Raw genomic sequence first — 21973 nt, forward strand, 5'->3', positions numbered from 1 at the left:
TCAACATGTAGACGTTCTGGTTATCCGGGGCCATTATTATGGTGCCTGAGGCACACTACCCTTTACTGATCCATCAAAGGCAGCCGTAATGATGGTTTTCAATGACTTTTTGTTTCTATTTATAGTAAAGATTGTGTAAGGTGCAAGCAATGGCTGGAAACATGTTTCAGCATTTTTATTTTGATAAAACTGAGTAAATACCGATTAAAAATGAAATGGAAACACACTGCTATTTTAGCATACACTGAAACCAAAAGTGGAAATACCTGGAGTTTACATGATCCAGGTAAACATTCACCTAGTAAGAAAGTATATCAAAACTTTCAGTAAATGTGTCAGGAATTTTAAATATTTTTCTAGAAGACTAAAAACATTTTTTGACTTTTCAGTTAGGTTCACTGAAGATACTTTTGTAATAAAGCATAATTTTCAAACAAAACACTTTGCGTATGAGCTAGACATACACCTCCAGATAGTGATAACCAGGTATTTTTCCATTACTTTGTAACTAATTGAGCAATTTCGCTATTAAATATTTTCAACTTGCTGTTATAGATAATATATAACTTAACTACTTTATAGGATTTTATATTTTTCCGTAAAAAATATCAACCTAAATTACTATGATATGTCATCCAGTTTTGCTGAAATATGTCAACATGTGACATAGATACAAATGTTCCAACAAAAACCAAAGTGTGGATTTAAGTATACAAATATAAATAACAGAATGTGATATATATGAGCCGTGCCATGGGAAAACCAACATAGTGGGTTTGCCACCAGCATGGATCCAGACCAGCCTGCGCATCCGCGCAGTCTGGTCAGGATCCATGTTGTTCGCTTTTAAAGCCTACTGCAATTAGAGAAACCGTTAGCGAACAGCATGGATCCTGACCAGACTGCGCGGATGCGCAGGCTGGTCTGGATCCATGCTTGTCGCAAACCCACTATGTTGGTTTTCCCATGGCACGGCTCATTATGGCATTTCACTTAACAGTCACTTTTGTTCTATATAGCAGGTATGAGGTTCTACTGTACTGAAAACTTAAACAAAACAATCTTAGAAGAGCTCTAGGCTCAAAACAACAACTAACAGAAAATATCGTATATACAGCACTATACTTCACAATCACTTTTGTTCTGAATAGCATGTTTGAGGTTCTACTGTATTGAAAACTTAATCAAAACAACCTTAGAAGAGCTTTGGGCTCAAAACAACAACTAACAGAAAATATCGTATATACAGCACTATACTTCACAGTCACTTTTGTTCTGTATAGCATGTTGATCTACAGGGGTTTCTTTGTCTATAGTGTATTTATTTTCATTTGAATTTAATAAAGTTGTTTCAACATCTGAAGAAGGTAATATTTTGTTATCCACTGTTGCGTTTTCTATGTTAATGTTAGTATCAAGTGGTGTTTCTTCTGGTAACTTTGGCAAGTTTGGTACAACACAAATATATATCAACATTAACCCACCCTGAAATAAAAATAAAACTTGCATTTGAAAGTTTTAGAACATCTTATACAAGAATATACTTTTCTTATATTAAATTTTCATAATCAGTAGGCAGAGCACATTACATTTAAACCTGCCATAATGGTCACCTATATTAAGCAGATACTTGCTTTAAACAGTCAGTTTCCTAACTTCTCCAACTGACTTCTCCTTCTACTTTCAACTTGTCTTAACCTTTAGCCTGCTGGAGGCCAATAATTCTGCCTTTGCAACCAGTGCAGACTAAGATCAGCCTGTTCGCTATTCATTCAATACATTTTCATTTTAGAAATTTAGCATTCTAAAGGTTAAGAAACCAAATACCTGAAGTAGCCAGAATATGTTGTTCGACTGGCTTGCTGCTTAATACAGGATGGACTGACAGCCAAAGGATCAGCAAGAGATTCTGCATTTCAACATTTTTCTTAAACAATGCCAGCATCTAGCGGACTTTTGAAGTTACTCATATTGTAAGCATGTAATTTCACCATTCTGGCAAATCATTCAAACTGTCATACTCATAGCATGGTGATGTTTATATTTTGACAACTAAGTAAGTATTTACGCTACGCCAAAGATATATTGACAAGTTATTGGATATTTACCCCAAAGCAAAGCATCCATGCTATACCTGTAGACGCCCACGGAAACCCAAACTTCTCTACCATAACTCCTCCTATAGTTGGACCAAAAAATGCTCTGAAATAGTAACAGTACACGTTATTTCATCAGAAGTAAAATTCACAAGGGCAGAATGCATCATAGTAGATCAAGGTACTGTTTCAATGACCCTTTAGATATTTCTAACATTATATCAGCCTCAACTAACTAAAATTTTAGATAAACAAATTTGCTTGAAACAGTGAACCTTTTGACACGTGGAACGTCAAGTCGCTATCATTATGTCATTTTATCTGATGTCACAAGTTAAGAAAGTAGTCCCCCATTGAATATTTTTCTGTATCTTACGGGAGTTAACCCTTATCATGCTGGACACAATTAAATCTGCCTTTGCGACCACTTTCGATCATGTTGAGCCTGCACATCCCTGCAGTCTGATCACAATCTGCACTGTTCGCCATTCAGTCAGTATATTTTTGGTAAGCACCCCTTTTAACAGCTAATGGTACTGTCCAAACTGAAAGATGGACAAGTTCATTCTAGAAATTTAGCAGAGTAAGGGTTAAATACAGGGTTTTGTATTTGACAGTGAAATACATGCTGTATTTCAGACAGAAAATATTTAGGTATATAATAAATTTGTATACAGACTGTACTTACCCAAAGGAAAAACTTGAATTAAAGAATCCAGAAACTTTTCCATATGTATCAAGATCATTTGGTAGCCCTAAGGAACTGAAAAAAGAAATCAACCAGATTTATAACTAAAGGCAGTTCATGTCCCCACACAAGGACTGCTTATAAAGGCTGTACTTGTAAAAATACAAGAGCTGTCCGTAAGACTATTCGAATTGTTGTCCAAGAAGCAGAAATAGTATCTGCATTAGTTTTGGAGATAGTTACTTGCATGCAAAACTTTAACCAGAAGTTTTAAGTTCACAGGGGACATAATTTGACCAAAGTGCAGGTCAGAGTTATAGGGCTTGATGCTATAACCTAGTTTTATAACCCTGAAGACACATGTAAAGTTTCAATTCAATATCAGCATTTGATTTGGAGATAATAATTGCATGCAAAGTTTCAACCAGGATTTTCAAAAGGAGGCATAATTTGCTCAAAATACATGTCAGAGTTATGGGACTTGACTCAGTGAAGTGGGTAATTGACCTAGAAAAAAAAAAAAGTTACAGAGCTATATGCCTTTAAGTAATAGCTATGTGTACTTGCATGCAAAACTTTAACCAGGATTTTCATAGTCCAAAAGGGGGCATAATTTGGCCAAAATGCATGTCAGAGTTATGGCTTTTGATGCTATCACCTAGTTTTATGACCCCGAAGACACACATGAAGTTTCAATTCCATATCTGCCTCGAGTGAGGGTGGAAACTGACCTAAACAAGAGGGCCCTGATGGCCATGTATCCCTCACCTGACCTAATTCTAACCCCTGATAAGTTAGAATCTAAGTTGGCCTTGATTTCATAGACAAACATTTTGACAAAGGACCAAGTTTCATTAAGATATGGTCATAAATGTGGCCTCTAGAGGTTAAATAGCTTTTCCTTTGATTTGACCTGGTGACCTAGTTTTTGACCTACATGACCCAGATTCAAACTTGACCTAAAGATCATCAAGGTTAACAATTTGACCAAGATTCTTGAAGATGCAGTCATAAATGTGGCCTCTAGAGTGTTTACAAGCTTTTCCTTTGATTTTTTGACCTGGTGACCTAGTTTTTGACCCACATGACCTAGATTTGACCTTGACTTTAAGATCATCAAGATTAATATTCTGACCAAGTTTCATAGAGATATTGTTATATATGTGGCCTCTAAAGTGTTTACAAGCTTTTCCTTTGCTTTTTGACCTGGTGACCTAGTTTTTGACCCCACATGACCCAGATTTGAACTTGACCTAAAGATCATCAAGATTAACATTCTGACCAAGTTTCAAAGAGATATTATCATATATGTGGCATCTAGAGTGTTAACAAGCTTTTCCTTTGATTTGACCTGGTGACCTAGTTTTTCATCCCAGATGACCCAATATCAAAATTGTCTTAAGATTTTTTTGAGGGTAACATTCTGACCAAGTTTCATTAAGTTTGGGCCAAAAAAGTGACCTCTAGAGTGTTAACAAACAAATTGTTGACGACAGACACATGGCGATCACAACAGCTCACCTTGAGCACTTCATGCTCAAGTGAGCCAAAAAAAAAAAAATAAGTTTCAAAGCTATATGCCTTTAAATGATAGCCATATGTACTTGCACGCAAAACTTTAACCAGAATTTTCTAAGTCTAAAAGGGGGCATAATCTGGCCAAAATGCATGTCAGATGCTATCACTTACATGTAGTTTTATGTCCCCTAAGACACAAGAAGTTTCAATTCAATATCTGCATTAGTTTTGGAGATAGTCACTTGCATGTAAAACTTTAACCACGTTTTTTTAAGTCCAAAAGGGGACATATGTTGGCCAAAATACATGTCAGAGTTAAGGGACTTGACCCAGTGAGGTTGGTTATTGACCTAGAAAAAGAAAAAGCAAGTTTCAAAGCTATATGCCTTTAAATGATAGCCATATGTACTTGCATGCAAAACTTTAACCAAGGTGTGTCGCCGATGCTGACATTGATGTTGACGCCAATGCCAGGGTTAGAAGAATAGCTATACTATTCTTAATAGTTAACAGCTGATGTTAGTTTTGTGAAAATCCTTCCAACAGTTAAGAAGAGAATGACGGAGCAGACACAAATTTAAGGTATTTGATTTTTGACCTCAAAATGTGACAATGACCTTGGACCTTGTGATCTGAGTTGTGGGCCCTGCAAGTTGTCTTTATGAGGTCAACAATTAATGTCGAGTTAATGAAAATCTCCCCCCTGCAGTTATGACAATATGCAGCCAACAAGAAGTTAGGCTATTTGACTTTTGACCTCCCAGTGTGACCATGACCTTGAATTAAGTGGCTTTGGAAACCTTTCCAGCGGCTAAGAAGACATGGAGCAGAGTGATTACGGAGGGAAGGATTGAAAGATGGACATGTGTGACTCAAATAAAGCCCCCACATACAGTCTATCTGCGGGTATAATTACTATCAGTTTTCTGGTGGAATAACCCATAAGGGTTACCATTGGCGACAATAATTATATATATCAAAAGTTAGAGCTATCACCTAAGGCAATCAATACCCTTGGACCCTACTTTGATACAGGGAAAACTAAATGTCGTGACCCTTACCCTGACTTTCAACTATGACCTTGACATTAAACCAAGTGACCTGGGTTGTGTATTCTGCATGTTGTCTGAATTTTCAGTAAATTCATTCAAGTGGTTTAGAAGATAAGAATTTAAGCTACTTGATCTTTCTGTAAGCTTGACCTTCGACTTAGTGACCTGGAGTTTGTTCTCTGCATGTTGTTTTGAACAGGTAAACAACTGATGCTAGATTTATGAAAATCTTTCAAGCAATTTAGACAATATGTAGCAGACATGACGATAAGCTACTTGACCTTCAAGTGTCACCTTCACCTTGCACCTGGTGACCTTAGTTGTGCACTCTGCAAAGTATATTGACCATCTTTACAGCAATAAGTCGTAATTGTAAGTATTTATAAATATGAGCCATGCCATGAGAAAACCAACATATTGGGTTTGCGACCAGCATGGATCCAGACCAGCCTGCGCATCCACGCAGTCTGGTCAGGATCCATGCTGTTCGCTTTCAAAGCCAATTGCAATTAAAGAAACCTTTAGCGAACAGCATGGATCCTGACCAGACTGCACGGATGCGCAGGCTGGTCTGGATCCATGCTGGTCACAAAGCCACTATGTTGGTTTTCACATGGCACGGCTCATATTACAAATAAAGTAAGTGAACACAATCAAATTACATCATGTAACATACTTTTTGTAAGATAATAAATACTTACTTTGCTCCAATAAGTAGAGCTTTAAATGTTGGTATTAATGAACAGCCAATACCCAAACCAATCATTGATAATGATATTATGTTGATGTAGAGAGTACTGAAATGAAACAATGTTAAAAGTTTCTTTTTTAACAAAAACTTAACATTCACTCTACCATAAAACCTAAGTTACTGTCATTTTCAAGGGATGCTTTAACAGATCAAAGGTGTCATAACTAGAGGATCACATGCGCAGGTATCCATAGAGAGATGTAAATGTACAACAGCCGTATAATGCATAATTAAAACAAGAGCATCAGCTGCAGGTATCCATAGAGAGATGTAAATGTACAACAGCCCTATTCTGCATAATTAAAACAAGAGCACCAGCTGTAGGTATCCATAGTGAGATGTAAATGTACAACAGCCCTATAATGCATAATTAAAACAAGAGCATCAGCTGCAGGTATCCATAGTGAGATGTAAATGTACAACAGCCCTATAATGCATAATTAAAACAAGAGCACCAGCTGCAGGTATCATCTCTGATCTTTAATTGCTTGATATAAGCAAATATGTAAGAAAACTATTATGGTTCTTGGCCTCTTACTTACCTGCTGATCATGACAAAATGTATAAAATTTCAAAGCTATATTATTCAAGAAACGATCGACCTACAAAAACTTCTTAATAATTCCCATTATTCCAGTATTTCAGTTATGTAATGATGCCTCGCCCGGAGATCGAACTTGCAACACCGCAATCCGTAGATCTGCGCTCTCCCTATCGAGTTTATCCGGTGGGTTATAGTTTCAAATAGAGCAGGTTCCCCTTGTCCCTCGACACATTTTCAATTTGTACTAATAATCATATTATTAACTGAGGGGAACTTACTTTGGAATGAAGGTGAGAAATGGTGCTGGACCAAGTAACAACCAGGCTAAAACAGCGAATAAATTACCCCCACCTATCATCAGCCGAACAATTCCCTGAAACAAATACAATACAGACAATATACTTTGCTAAATAATATAATTATGTAAAGAGCAAAAAATGAATATATAATGACATGCAGTTCTATTTTAATCTTACACTGACAATTCCAATTCTTTTGCAATTATCATATTAAGAAAGTATATTCTTTTTTTGAAAAGGTCTTTCAAATCTCACAACAGATAAAACTAAACTGAACACAGAGTTCATGACTACAACAAAAGCACCGCAGTGTGGAGCATAAAACACCCAAAGCAACGTGCTTATAAAGTTTGAGAATCATATGTAAAAGCACTCTGAAGTTATTGAGCTGCACCATCACATATAGTATGTCCACCTGATCATTTCACATGGCAGTGACCAATGACCTTCGACTAAGAAACCTCAAAATCTAGAGGGTTCAATTGAAACAGTCACTGTTATTTCAACCTTAGACATGCTGACCTCAAATTCAGTAGGGCACTTACTGCCGATGAGCAATATGAAACTTAGTTTGAGGGCTGAATGTCAAGAGAAAATGTTTTCAGTATTAACAGTCATTTTTTGACCTTTGACCCACTGACTTCAAAGTCAATGGAGTTCATCTACAGTCCATCTTAACATTCTTCAAAATCATCAGGGTCATCCACTGCTTGTGAGAAATGTGCCTGACAACAGTATCATAGGTTAAGGAGGTCTCAAGATATTGAGAAAAGAAGGGTTTTATGGTAACAGTCACTGTAACCTTGACCTTTGACCCACTGGCTTCATAATCAATTGGGTCATGCACTGCCCATGTGCAATGTGCGTATCAAGTTTGAAGATCATAGGTCAGAGAATTCTTACTTTATTGAGCAGAAACATTTTTTGTACAGTTACTATCATCCTGACCTTAGACCCACTGTCCTCAAAATCAATAGCAGTCATGGACCTGTGCCGTCACAAAATATGTCCCTTCATGCATATAAAAAGATAGTGCTCAAAGAAGGGCATCAAATGTTGTACCAGTCATAAGTATATGAAAAAGCTTTTCTGCTTAGGTGAACCCCATATACCCTAAGGTTTTACTGCATTTACTGGCAAAACTTGCACTCAATGAGTTAAATGAGTTATTTGACAATTTTCCATTCAGCCCTACATGTGTCTGAAAGTGTATTGATGACATAAATATTCCAACCAAGTTTCATAAATATTCTTAAATTTTTTTTTTGAAGGTTACATATAATAGATCTGGCACAAAATGTTAAGCTCAAACTTCCACCCTAAGTATAGATGCTGACAACAATGGTCTCATCACCTTTTCTTGATTGATGGAACATATAACTTTCATATATATCCTTCAATGGCTTAAAAAGATGTAGTCCAGACAGGGGTTTCTGTCTAAAACATTGACTTATCAGATCCACTGATACACTTGACCTAGGGCAAGCAGACTTCACACATGGGCTCCACATATCCTATTTTTGAGAAGATCATTCAACATAAGTTTCATTGATAGTCTTCAAGGGGTAATGAAGATATGGAGCAGACATGACATCAAAGGCTTAAAAGTTTGACCTTTGTGACTAAAAGATAACTTTTGGTCCACACAATTAAGACTTGGGTTCTGCAAGTCATTACAGAGAAGAAAAAAATCCATCAAAGTTTTATGAATACCTTTCACAGAGTTCAAGTGGCACTGAAGAAACGTGTGAGGACTATATACTTGTTTTTTTCCACACAAAATTTACATGTGTGGTAAAGGTATCTTGTAATAATCTTTTTTTCACCAATATATCCCCATGTATGTGCTTTAGTCTCAAATTTATCTCCTAACAGGTACAATAAATCAGTAATTACCTTTTTATCTGCTACATTTGCCACACAGTTACAGTGAATCAGTAATTACCTTTCATCTCCTGTAGTCATCACACATGTGCAGTGAATCAGTAATTACCTTTATATTTCCTACAGTCACCACAATAGGTGCAGTGAATCAGTAATTACCTTTATATTTCCTATAGTCACCACACAGGTGCAGTGAATCATTTATTACCTTTATATTTCCTATAGTCACCACACAGGTGCAGTGAATCAGTAATTACCTTTATATTTCCTATAGTCACCACACAGGTGCAATGAATCATTAATTACCTTTATATTTCCTATAGTCACCACACAGGTGCAGTGAATCATTTATTACCTGTATATTTCCTATAGTCACCACAATAGGTGCAGTGAATCAGTAATTACCTTTTAATCTCATATAGTCACCACACAGTTGCAGTGAATCAATAATTACCTTTTTATTTCCTATAGTCACCACAAAGGTGCAGAGAATCAGTAATAACCTTTTAAGTTATTATCCCCAAAATAACCCCACAAAAGTGTAGTAAATCGGTAGTTACCTTTTGATCCCCAATATATCCCCACACAGGTGCAGTGAAGGCGTACACTGCAGGTGCAATTAGAAACATTAGTCCAACTATCCATGTCTTCAGATCGAACTGTCAAAATATTTAGTTGAAATATAAAGATTAACATTTTATTCCAAATAATTCTGTGTTGTGTTAATATTATGTTTTAAGCAATTTAAAAATCTAAAACACGTATGTGTCATCTGCTATTCATTATTACTTTATTTATGAGCAACATGTATCATTACAATAAACATGGAAAAAATCATCACTTTAGTGAAATTATTTATCAATAGTTTTCTTTTGTCTTTTCTGGATGCAAAATTATTCTCAGTGTGCTCTGAATTTAAATTTCTACTATCGATAGCTGTAAGACCGAATTCTACTGGATTAGTTCAGTTAATTAATTAACCATTATGATGAAAGCATTACAGTATGTTCTACAATGGAAGTGTGTTTCATAATATTATAAGTAACTAGAGGTGAAAAAAGCAAGCAGACAGGTGAAAAAAGCAAGCAGACAAAATCTGTTTTTAACAGCCTACAACAATCTACAACATTATACAAAACATCTACTGTCATATATACCATAACAAAATAGTGAATATACATTGTACATTGAACATACATGTATAATAAACAGTGCAAATGAAAACTGATACTAGGAAAACATAGTTACTAAAATCTTTTCCATAAAGTATTAATAAACTTGTTTGAACAGGGAAAAAAACTCAAATTTCTAGGAGTTATTTCAATTCTTGCCTAAGGAATGTCATAAACGAAATAAATATTGTTTCATATTTAAATTAAAGAAGTACCATACCCGAAGTAAATGGTTTGCTAGAGTTGGATCCATAAACCCTAAAGCGACGCTGCCTGCACTAATGTTCAGGAATGTAACTAGCACCATTGGGCTTTTAAGCAGTGTAAATATAGTTCCTTTAAACATCCTCTTGTTGTCTGAAATAATAGGTGCTTATTCACAATCAACTAGGTAAGTTTCTTAATTACCAAAGAAACATGGAACCATTCCCAGATCACTACAAGTAAGCTTCTTCCCTAATAAAACACTAATCTGCCAACCTTTAAATCCTAAAACTTCATTAGGTCAAGTAGGTCTTCTACATAGTAACTCTTCATTTTCTAACCCTTGCAAAAGACCACCTCCAGGTAAAGGACACTGCTGTAAAACCTGCATATAAAGGCCACAACTTACTGTTTTGTTGGGTTTAGAGTCTAACTGACATAATGTTGGTAATACAGCAACTTTTCTAGCTTTTGATGGTGAAGGAAGACGGTCACCGACCTCTCTGGACATAATTTCAAACACAAGAGGGCACCTGGGTAGAACCACTGACTTCCTGTATACCAGCTGGATGGCTTCTCAACATGATGAACTGTAGACCCTAAGCAAGTTTTTGAACCCACATTGGTGAGGGGCAAGTGATTCAATGTCAGCAACCATAACCTCTCACCCATGGAGTTCCCTTACCTTTTTTTCTACCATAAATAGTATAAATTAGTCTACCTGTCAACAAAGACCAATATTTTCATTTCCCAAGGGCGGTCTTTACTAACAGGTTTGACTGTACATGTAAAAATAGGTTAAATTTTTTTTTTTCTTTTTTTTTTTACACCATTTCACAAAACAATATGTTGCTAATCAGTCGAAATTTCAACAAAATTGATTGGTGTAATGATATCATTTTGTGCATAAACATCATTTTGACTTTATTTGATTTTTTTTTCTTATTAAAGTCAAAGCCAAAAGCCTCCACACACTTTACTTTACACAACCCAATGTATTTAATATCCAGATGATAATCCCATAACCACAATGATTTTATTCTTTTTCTTTACAGTTTTGTTTTCTCTTTTTTTCAAACTGATATACTGTATAGAGTCTGTTGAATACTTCTAATTTATACTAATTTTTGTTTTAGCTCAATTGTGATGAAAGCTTCAAGCTTATTGGAACCACTCTCAAGTCGGCTTCCTGGAAAAGCCAGTACTGGTGTCAAATGAGAGGTCATGGTCATGACCCCAGTGGGGCTCGAACCCATGACTCCTGGACTGAGCGGCTGACACCTTATCCACTAGACCACCGCTCCCCTTAATACTTTTAACGTAATATCTGAAAGACAAAATCGTCAAATACCGTCAGCAGTTTAAGCCATGTTCTAACACTGCATTTCAGTGCAAGCTTTCCGTGGGTAGTGACTTTGGGGGAAAATACACATTTTTCTTATACCAACGTGGCATATGTAAACAAGAGCAGCCAACTGTGCAATATGACCTCTGGAATGCTCCATCTTGAAGGTCACAAGACTTACTGCATAGTGATTGGTGTGCATAAGCTGTATAATTTGTAGTGTAGCTTCATCCAAAGAAAGGCCTTCAGATTGCAAATATTTCTTTATCAATTCTACATATTTAAGTGCATTTTGAGACTTTTTAGAAATTAGCTTCCGCTGAAAATGAGACAATAAAATCTAATTGCTGTGAAGGTTGTATCCCAACTTTACAACATATTCTTTAAAAATTAGCATGCCAAAGGTCAAAAATTCACTTTCAGCACTTTCAAAGATACTGACAAAATATCAAGTGTGTGCTCAGCATATTAAGATTTGTTATGCGCATTCTGATACAAAAATGTCCCTCTAATATAATGTTGATTAGAATTTGCAGACATGCCTATAGAAAGCTATGCCAGTATCATAACTTTGGAAGAAATATGAGCCGCACCATGAGAAAACCAACATAGTTCATTTGCGACCAGTATGGATCAAGACCAACCTGTGCATCTGCGCAGTCTGGTCAGGACCCATGCTGTTCGCTAACAGTTCCTCTAATTGCAATAGGCTTTGAAAGCGAACAGCATGGATCCTGACAAGACTGCGCGGATGTGCAGGCTGGCCTGGATCCATGCTGGTCGCAAACACACTATGTTGGCTTTCTTATGGTGCAGCTCATATTACTTAATAAACAGAAACAGAATTGTGAGAAAGTTGTAAACTAAATATATATAAAATATAAACAAAAGAATAAAAATGTTAGTAGTATACACCCACAACACCAACCCAAATCAAAATAAAATTAATCAATGTTAAAGGGGCATGCCCCAGTTAAGTTTTCAAAAAGAGACAAACAATCTATTAATGCCAATGGTCAGAAAACAATAATATTCTAAGTGATAAACACATATGATATAAAGTACAGCTCTGACAGCCAATTTCTATTACACATCTTCCTCTTGAAAGTATTATTAGATATTTTATAATTTTTATTTATTTATTATTATCTATTTATTTTAACAATTTAAATAAATATGCCAAGAACAAGCTGACTCACTTTCTTTCTACTTTTTTATTCACAATATTACTCACTTACAAAATCACCGTCTATATTTCTTAAAGTTTAAAATACATCTGGTGGCATGCCCCTTTAAAATCAGATCAGAACACTACAAAATCTAAACTATTTTTTTCATTTTCTAAAATCTACATTAAATACAGGCCCTTCAACAGAATATATCAGAGGTAATTGGGTAATCAACTTATAAGCATTGGCAATCTTCTCTTTCTTTCAGAAAAAAAACATGTTTCTGGTTTGCACAAAGTGATTGAATAAAAACTTTTCACTACTGAAAGTGAAATGAAAGCTCTGAGGTAAAACCTTTAAAGCTCTGAGGTAATACATACTACCTCATTTTTTCAAAACATATACCCAAACAAAAATCCTTTACTATTACACAAAATACAGCCCAATGTGTACAATTTCATTAACTTTACACATATAAAAGTCTAGAATTAACAACTTTAAAGCAGGCACAGAAAACAAGGAGAAGTCCCTGCTGGCATTTTCTTTTTTAGACTAAGATGCTCTGTTATCGTAGCATGTTTAAACTGACTGCAGAAGGGCCTGTATTGTAATTGTTAAATACCAAACAACTTCAAAATAAATACTGAATTATTTCTGTATTAATGGCATTGACTGAATTTTTTTTTAATTAACTACTGCAAGATCAGTAATATTTGTGGGGGACTATTTTTCGTGGACTTCTTGGCTGGGTCAATTTACGAGTTTAGGAAATTGAATCTTGACAAACACGTCAAATTCCCTTTTATTTTGCCTTTACAATTTGAAAACTGTTCAATCATGCCAAACACCAAACTTCCTTTATGTACGAAGTCACGAAATTTTATGCCTACAAAATTAAATTATTTCACAGTATCTTTTAATAGATAAATTAACTATGCACTAAAATTCATAATTTAGAAAAACACGACCTCCCCAGTATTTTGATTTGTTGAAATAAAAATGTCTATTATTACTATATATATTTTATATCATACACTGAAACATGACCATAATTAAATAAACACTCTTAATTTTTCTAATTTGCATAACCAGAAATAATTCAGTATGTTAGGTCATCTTCAAAAATTGTATGTTTGCTGTGGTCCGATGAAGAACTTGTAACAATATATAGGTAGGTAAAGTTGTATTTGCATAACATTAACTATCAAATAATATAGATCAAACTAAATCAAGTCATTCTTTGGTCAGATTTTCTGGAAAAATAGTTCTTACAATTTACAAGAACTTTAAAATCAAGGAAACAATGGAAAAATTCAAAAAAAGAAAAAATTTAAATGTTATAACGAAGATTTGGAAAAAAAAGTGACCGTTATAGCTGGTTTGTCTTAATTCAGAAATAGTCCTCATGCCTGTTTTTACTGGAGAAAAAATCAGGATCAATCTTTGAAGACTAAAATTTAGATATTTAATCATGTAAATGCTTTATTTTCTTTTCTGCTCTGTAATTGTTACATCAGCACATTTTACACTGAAATTTGCAGGAATATGTATTCCACAGCTACAATCAGCTTGCTAAAATTTCATCAGTATAAGTTTACAATTAACCCTTAACATGCTCGACATGATCAATTCTGCATTTGCAACTAGTGTAGATCATGATCAACCTGTACATCCATGCAGTCTGATCATGATCTGCACTGTTTGCCATTCAGTCAATATCGTTTTGGTAAGCACCCCTTTTAACAACTAACGGTACTGTCCAAATTGAAAAAATTAGCAAGCTATTAAGGGTTAAGAAACTTACAGTAAATTGATTTTTTGTTGTTTATATGTCTTAATTTCAGACTTTTAATGTTGATGAATATGTACCTACTAACCTCATAAAGGTTCAAATATTTTTTGAGATAATTTAGGTAAGTTATTCAGAGCACAGCAAACACATATTTTAGAAGGAAGGACTGCCACAAGCATAAATGAAAGACAGCGTGCACCACAACCTACCTGTTGGAGATGATTGGCCAAGGTTGGCTCAAAGTAACCTATACTTAAGCTCGTTATAATGCAGTTTAACCAAGTTATAATCACTAAGGGACTTTTAAATAACGTTAAAATTGAACCCGTGTATTTCTCTTTTGCACCTGTAAAGAACATCACAAAAATATATGTTTAAATCTAAGTTATATCATAAAATAAAATACATTTTTAATGAACTTAAGATCGGATAATATTCACACCATTTTATTTTTGATATATTCGCAAATAGAGCAAATCCTGAATTCAGTACAGTCAGAATAATTCAGTACAGTCGGAATAATTCAGTACAGTCAGAATAATTCAGTACAGTCAGAATAATTCAGTACAGTCAGAATAATTCAGTACAGTCAGAATAATTCAATACAGTCAGAAGAATTCCGTACAGTCAGAATAATTCAGTACAGTCAGTACAGTCAGAATATTAAGAAGCATTACCATCAAAATACCAGTACTATTTAGTTAAGAATTCCGATGTTTGATCATTTTAATACACTTATTGACAATTTATCTGCAAAATAAAAGTGATGTGAAATTTATCTAATCTACAGTGTATACCCGAAGCTACACATTCACTTGGTAAACAACTTGAATAGTCTGATATAAAATGCATATCTTTGGCTACAAAAAAGTAAAAAACCTATATCAGATACTTGTAACAAGAGCGCCATGATGACCCCTATATTACTCACCTGAATACTTTTTACAAATAGGTACATAATGTCGTTTTATAAAGAAATAAGATCAATTTTGTGCAATGTGATGTCCCAATTTCACTATTCAAGGCCCATTAACTCTGGTATTGTTAAATTGATCATACCAATAATCATATCGGTACTAGATCTTCCATGTTCTTTTGATGAAGATTGCTTGAGAAATGCAACCTCTAATGTGTTAACAATATGAACCAGAAGTTCCACTCAAAGTGATAAATATCGGAGGCATAATATTTTCATTTAAAGATATCCAATGTGCATCATTCACTGAAATATCTTATCTTAAGATGTTTACCTCAAATGTAGAAAATCCTTATCAAACTTCAAAAAATAAATATATCTACTGAGTGTGTACTGCTTCATTCATAATCAAATGTAATGCTGCAACAGTAAATTGTAAAAAAAACTTCCAGTTTTTTTTAAGAGGTGGTACACATTTATACTGTGTTTAGCATATACAATATTACTTATATTAAGTGTATTCTAAATAAAACCTAATGCATAGTACTGTTTGTCCAGTACACCTTTTAAAATTGAATTAAAGTGAAACTTTTACTTTATAAGTCTATGGTAAATATATATACCTTCTATTCTTGGCATCACTAAAGTTGTTAACAATCCGCATAAAATAACCACAGTTCCCATGACAAAGAATGGTAGTCCATAGCCACCAATCTAGTAAATAAAGAAAGCATTTAAATAACTACAGTACCCATGACAAAGAATGGTAGTCCATAGACAATATTTACATTCGCCCTATTCTTTTCCATTGAAAAGTATGATGTTCATTTCGTATGAACAGCAAAAGGAAAGGCACAAAATTTTAGTCATCGCTGCTTAGTGATAACAGGCCGCTGTTTTGACGACATCTGCGTATAGTCAGGGAGAACGTTCCTTATTCCATGTGTTGAACAGAATGGCCGGGAAGCTGATTTTAATGTTAAATGCCACAAAATATGTGCAATTTATAATATTATATTGTTTACAAATGGAAAGGAAATATAATGTAAATATAAGAAATGAAACTATTTTTTCAGTGTTCATGCGAAATGAACGACAGAATAGGATCGGCAAATTAAACATGAATCGCTAGCGCGATTAATGAATTTGCCGATCCTATTCTGTCGTTCATTTTGCATGAACACCGAAAAAAATCATTTCATTTCTTAATTAAACCTAACAAACAGAGACAGCAAGCGAAACTTTGAACTTAGAATTTAACTAAATATACCAGTTCCATCATATTCTAAACTGAATTGTAAAAAAAACCAAAAAAACTAGAACTGTCACAGGAGTGATGAATAATACCCCCACAATAGTATGGCAAATTTTAAGTTGGAAAGGGGCCATAACTACGTCAAAAAAATTGGTGGATTGTAGCCAAAGTTGAATTTGACCTGTATTTTTTGATGTTACAACCCCGTACCAAAACTTATTTAAATCTGTTATGACTTTCATGAGTTATTGTCTGGAAACTATTAGTTTGGCAAATTTTAAGTTGGAAAGGGGCCATAACTACGTCAAAAATTGGTGGTTTGTAGGCAAAGTCGAACTTGTCCTGTATTTTATGATGTTACACCCCTGTAACAAAAAATCTGTCAAGCCTTTCACTAGTTATTGTCCGGAAGTAATGAAAACAAACAGACTGACAGACAGACAGACCGACAAGCTCACTCCTTTATACCCCCCTCCCAAACTTCATTTGTGAGTGAGTTAGATTTTACGGCGAACCGACACAAAATGGCCATATATCGCCGAAAACAAGCGCTTTGAAAACATAAATTGTAAAGCATCTCTAAAAAACAATTATGTAAAAATGTAAAGTAAATTGTAAAGCACGTCTAAAAACATTTATGCAAAAACGTATATAAAGGGATAAAATATTAGTGACAAACAACAATATTGCAAAATGTGTAAAGAAAAATATATGATTTCAGATTTTGTGATAAATCTGCTTTAGAAAGGACAAGATACTGCTGACTGAAATGTTTTCAAACAACTCTTTCAAAGATTGAACATCATAGTATGTACTGCGCTGTGGAACGAAGTCCACAAAACTTCATTTGTGGGGGTATAAAAATGTACAAATAAACTACACCATACTTGTTGAAATATAAGCAGGACCATAAGCAAAGCAAACCTGGAGATTTTTGTACTTACAAATAAGTAAGTAAAAAAATAAGAAAGTATTGCACAGCAGGGCTTCGAAAATTTGCCAGTTTGTCGGTTTTGGACCGATTTTTGACTTTTCAGACCGATTCGTGAAGTGAAAAAACGAAAAAAATCGGTCCCGTGAAAATGGAGAAAAGTATAAATTTCGGTCTGATATCTCAATACACGATCACCTGCCAAGTAGGAAATTGTTGGTCGCACCTTCAGATAATCAATAAACGTGTCAATCGGTCTGATTGTCACTTTGATAATCGGTCCGTAATTAGCGCGTGACGCAATCAGTGCTCGCGCGGCACATCCTTTAATGTTTGCAGACAGCCGACTGCGGTGTATTAAACATTTTTGACTGGTTTCCTAACGTTTCTGACTGGATCCAAATCATTTCGACGGGGACCCACTTCTTTTATTTAGAATCCGACGGATGGTTTATTTCAAAAGGCTATGTTTGATCACGGTAACAAACAAATGGTCGCTGCTTTTAATCAAAGAGCTATAATTGTACATTATAGGTCTTTGATTTAATGAGACATCACACGGAAAACCGATAAAAATAATTTTTATAATTACTTGATTTGAAAAAAATACATGATTCATTTGTTGGGGCTCCAGTTGAAACAAATGCAGAAAATCGTCTTTGCAACACCGGAGTGGCACTGTTTATCAAATCGGTCTTTTAAAAAATGTTTCAAAATGAAATTTTGTTTACATCAGAAGAGAACATATAACTTTATAAAATGTAGTTGCTTATTGAAGTACAACGTAAGTGAAATGAAATATCCGTGGCCAACCCGCGTGACGTTTTGGTACTATACATGCGGGAAATTCGATCTCAGCGTTCAAATAACGTACACATTCGGTCCGCGGCAGAGTATTCTTTAAATACTGAGGCTGTTTAGCAGAGAATATGTGTCGTGTAACTCACTTTGACGCATTGTATTTTATAGAATTCCGTCAAAGAATGAGGAAACATCACAAAGTATCTGCCGTGTATACGGTATCGAAGTCACGTGCATTGGCTTTTAGACTAGTTACGCACACGGTGTCAATGCCTCGTATTATCTCGGAAAAACATCGAAATTTAAACAAAGTAACGATCACACATAACACTGAATAACTGTCTTCATTGTATGGTAACGCGCGGTGACTGGTAACTCAGTTTTAATGCATGACATGCTTATTTCTTTACCCTATCACGTTTTACAAAATATGTAATATTGGGAATGCGGTGGGTGGGGTAGCGCCGATGTCAGGATTTTCGTTTCGGACCGATTGAGTTATCAAAATTTCCGGAGCCCTGTTGCACAGACTTGTCATTTTATGAAAGTCTGATGTTAAATGTTTTGGTATTATATTTTTTCAACAGTATTTTATCTATGTAACAGCAATAAGTTATCAAAACACATAACATGATGTTCCTGGATTCTATACCACTACAAACTTGTTATCCTCATGCAGCTTGCAAAATGCAATAGACGAGAATTCCAATCCACCACACTAATAAAAGCTTGTTCTCTTTAATTCCCAACCATAATCAGTGGTCAAGACAAGTACTCCAATATAATCTTCTTCTCCATTAGCTGACAGCTTCCCATTTTTCTCTACATGGAAAATTTAACTCACCTAGGGCCCAAACTCAACTTTTCTTGTTTTGTTGTGTTACGTCCCTACAAAGCTGACCTAGCAGGACCCTTAATGGGTAAAGTCAGCACCGTTACTGTGTAAAGTCAGGACCTTTATTGGACCCTTAATGAGCAAAGTCTATCAAAAGACTTTGCAGATGCGAGCATAGTAAGAATTCATTACTTATAATTTTGCTTAGTAATTTCAAATATTATCAACTTTACATACTATCATACTTAAATTTACATATGGTATTCTGTCTGAAGGAAGCCGTGTTTTATTTGCAGCTTGCAGTTGTTGCTAGGTAACAGATCAACAAAACTGATACTTTGCTATTACATTAATGTCTAAACTATAAATGAACAAAAGCATCAATATGTCTGCATAACATACTGAAAACATCAGTAATGACAACAATCAACATCCTTGTATTCTGAAGTTGCCAACCTGACACTTTTACTGATGATTATTCGATTCAACTTGATCACCTTTTCATCACTATAGTAATAAATGAGTACCGGTATATACAGCTGAAACTTAATATCTCGAATTTGCTTATCTCAAAATTCCTGCTATCTAAAAGACATTTCAAGTCCCTTCCCAAAAACACATGTGTGCAAAATGAGCCACGCCATTAGAAAACCAACATAGTGGTTTTGCGACCAGCATGGATCCAGACCAGCCTGCGCATCCGCGCAGTCTGGTCAGCATCCATGCTGTTCGCTTTCAAACCTAATGGAATTAGAGAAATTAATAGCGAACAGCATGGATCCTGACCAGACTGCCCGGATGCACAGGCTGGTCTGGATCCATGTTGGTCGCAAACCCACTATGTTGGTTTTCCCATGGCACGGCTCAAATATCGTTTTAAGTCATATTTCAGTTATCTTGAAGTAAAATGCTCGGTCCCTTGGAATTCAAGATACTGAATTTCAACTGTATCTACATGTATATACAAACCTCATAGAGAGCTCCACCAATAGGAGGCCCCACCATCATCCCTAGTCCACTGAATGTTTCCAATGAACCCTTTAAATATAAAAGTTTTTAAATGGCCTTTATAAGCATACAATGCAACCAAGTAAATTTTACTTCATTAATTCATTTTTTAAAATTTATTCTTTCTACAAACTGCTGACCAAATTTTTTTCAAGTTTTGAGTGAAATTCAAGCAGATTTTTGCAAATTCATTGACATAAAGCATTTATAAAAGAGTTTGTGAAATACTGTCGATTCTGAAGTTATTAAATGAACTTGTCATACAGAAGGATTGTCCTACAGATTGGTAAAAACGGTACGAGTTATATTGTGAAATAATTTTGTGTATTTTAACCCAAACAACTATCTGGTCTAGACATAACAACATGGATTTCAAATCTAAGAGATTAAACAAACGTGCAGTTCATTTGTTTACTGTGATGTTATTTCAGGTATTTACCAAAAAAACTAGATGCCCATAGGCAATATGTCGAGCCCACCAGCTTCAAAAGGACTAACATTTATGATATTATTTGGCGGTGACAGAACTGATTGCGGCAAATATTTCTGCCAAGTTATTTAAGAACATCTCCATCCAAGTTACAGCCCAGACAAGAGAAACTGTATCAACTTTTGACCTTTGACCCCTAAGTGTGACTTGACCTTTCAACTACTTACGCCTGACAGACTGTCTCATTGAGGCAAACAATTGTGCTAAGTTATTTAAGAAACCCTCGATCCATAGCTGAGTTACAGCCCAGACAAGCAAAACAGCACCGAGTTTTGACCTTTGACCTCAAAGTATGACCTTGAAATTTAAGCTATCAATCTGGTTCTTGCACACGACACACCGTGTCATTGAGGCAAACATGTGCCAAGTTATTAAGAATCCCTTGATCCATGGATAAGTTACAGCACAGACAAACTTGGATTGATGCACTTACATACGCCATAGTGGCAACTATGTTGAGCTCACCGCCAGTGAACTAGACAAAAACCACACATGCAAACATCAATGATTTTACAGTATTTGATCTGTTTGTTTGTTTTGGACTTAGTGCCGTTTTTCTGACACAATGTCTTTAATCAAATCATCATGGAGAACATACGCCCCACTGGGGGATCGAAGTCATGATCCCGCGATCCATAGATCTGCGCTCTCCCTAGGGAGCTAAGCGGGTAGGCTGAACATTTGAACTTATGTATAATGACAACCTGCAAATAAAGAAAGTATTTTTCTGTTTTTCCCAGTCAAGGTCTTACTTTACAGGCTTGACTATACTTGACAACTTTCTAGTATATAGAATAATATACGAGTCATTCACTGGTTGAAGGTGCAAATTGAACTATTTGGCCAATGGATAACTGTTTAGGCAGTATTGAGGCTTTGTCTAGATAATTAAAAAACAGTTACCTCGGAGCCAGATATTTCCATCCACACAACCGGTGGCAGAAATTTGTGTTTTCAAGTACAGCAAACAAAACTCACCATTACTGTAATCACACTGTCAGGGAACTCATGCGCAAGGATGGCAAACAATGCCGTAACAAAAGCTGAGCAACCAAGCGCTTCAATGGAGCGACAAAGAAAACACATCACTATAAACATCGTCCCATCTGGACCCTTGTCTAGTGTGCTGTCAAATTAAAATACACATTAGTCAATCACAAAAGCATTTTTTTTTTAAATTCATTTAAAAGAAATAGAGTTTTCAATTTCATGATTGTCTGCAT

General features: G+C 35.2%; 1 protein-coding gene across 2 annotated transcripts in view; it reads right to left on the reverse strand.

Moving 5' to 3' along the window:
* Positions 1-960: 960 nt before the first annotated feature.
* Positions 961-21973, reverse strand: part of LOC123540841 (MFS-type transporter SLC18B1-like) — a 33156-nt gene continuing 12143 nt past the window's right edge. The window contains exons 5-14 of one of the 2 annotated variants that reach the window (XM_045326155.2): positions 21729-21876; positions 20222-20290; positions 16054-16144; positions 10225-10361; positions 9393-9491; positions 6928-7022; positions 6056-6151; positions 2785-2859; positions 2109-2202; positions 961-1485 (exon numbers count right to left, since the gene is read on the reverse strand). In XM_045326155.2, the coding sequence (XP_045182090.2) occupies positions 1252-1485; positions 2109-2202; positions 2785-2859; positions 6056-6151; positions 6928-7022; positions 9393-9491; positions 10225-10361; positions 16054-16144; positions 20222-20290; positions 21729-21876 (1138 nt within the window). In that variant the 3' untranslated portion in view covers positions 961-1251. Of the gene's footprint in view, positions 1486-2108; positions 2203-2784; positions 2860-6055; positions 6152-6927; positions 7023-9392; positions 9492-10224; positions 10362-14723; positions 14861-16053; positions 16145-20221; positions 20291-21728; positions 21877-21973 lie in introns of both variants that reach the window. The other variant, XM_045326154.2, reaches the window with a different exon arrangement.

This window comes from Mercenaria mercenaria, chromosome 16, assembly GCF_021730395.1.
Source record: "Mercenaria mercenaria strain notata chromosome 16, MADL_Memer_1, whole genome shotgun sequence".
NCBI classification, from domain to species: Eukaryota; Metazoa; Mollusca; class Bivalvia; order Venerida; family Veneridae; genus Mercenaria; species Mercenaria mercenaria.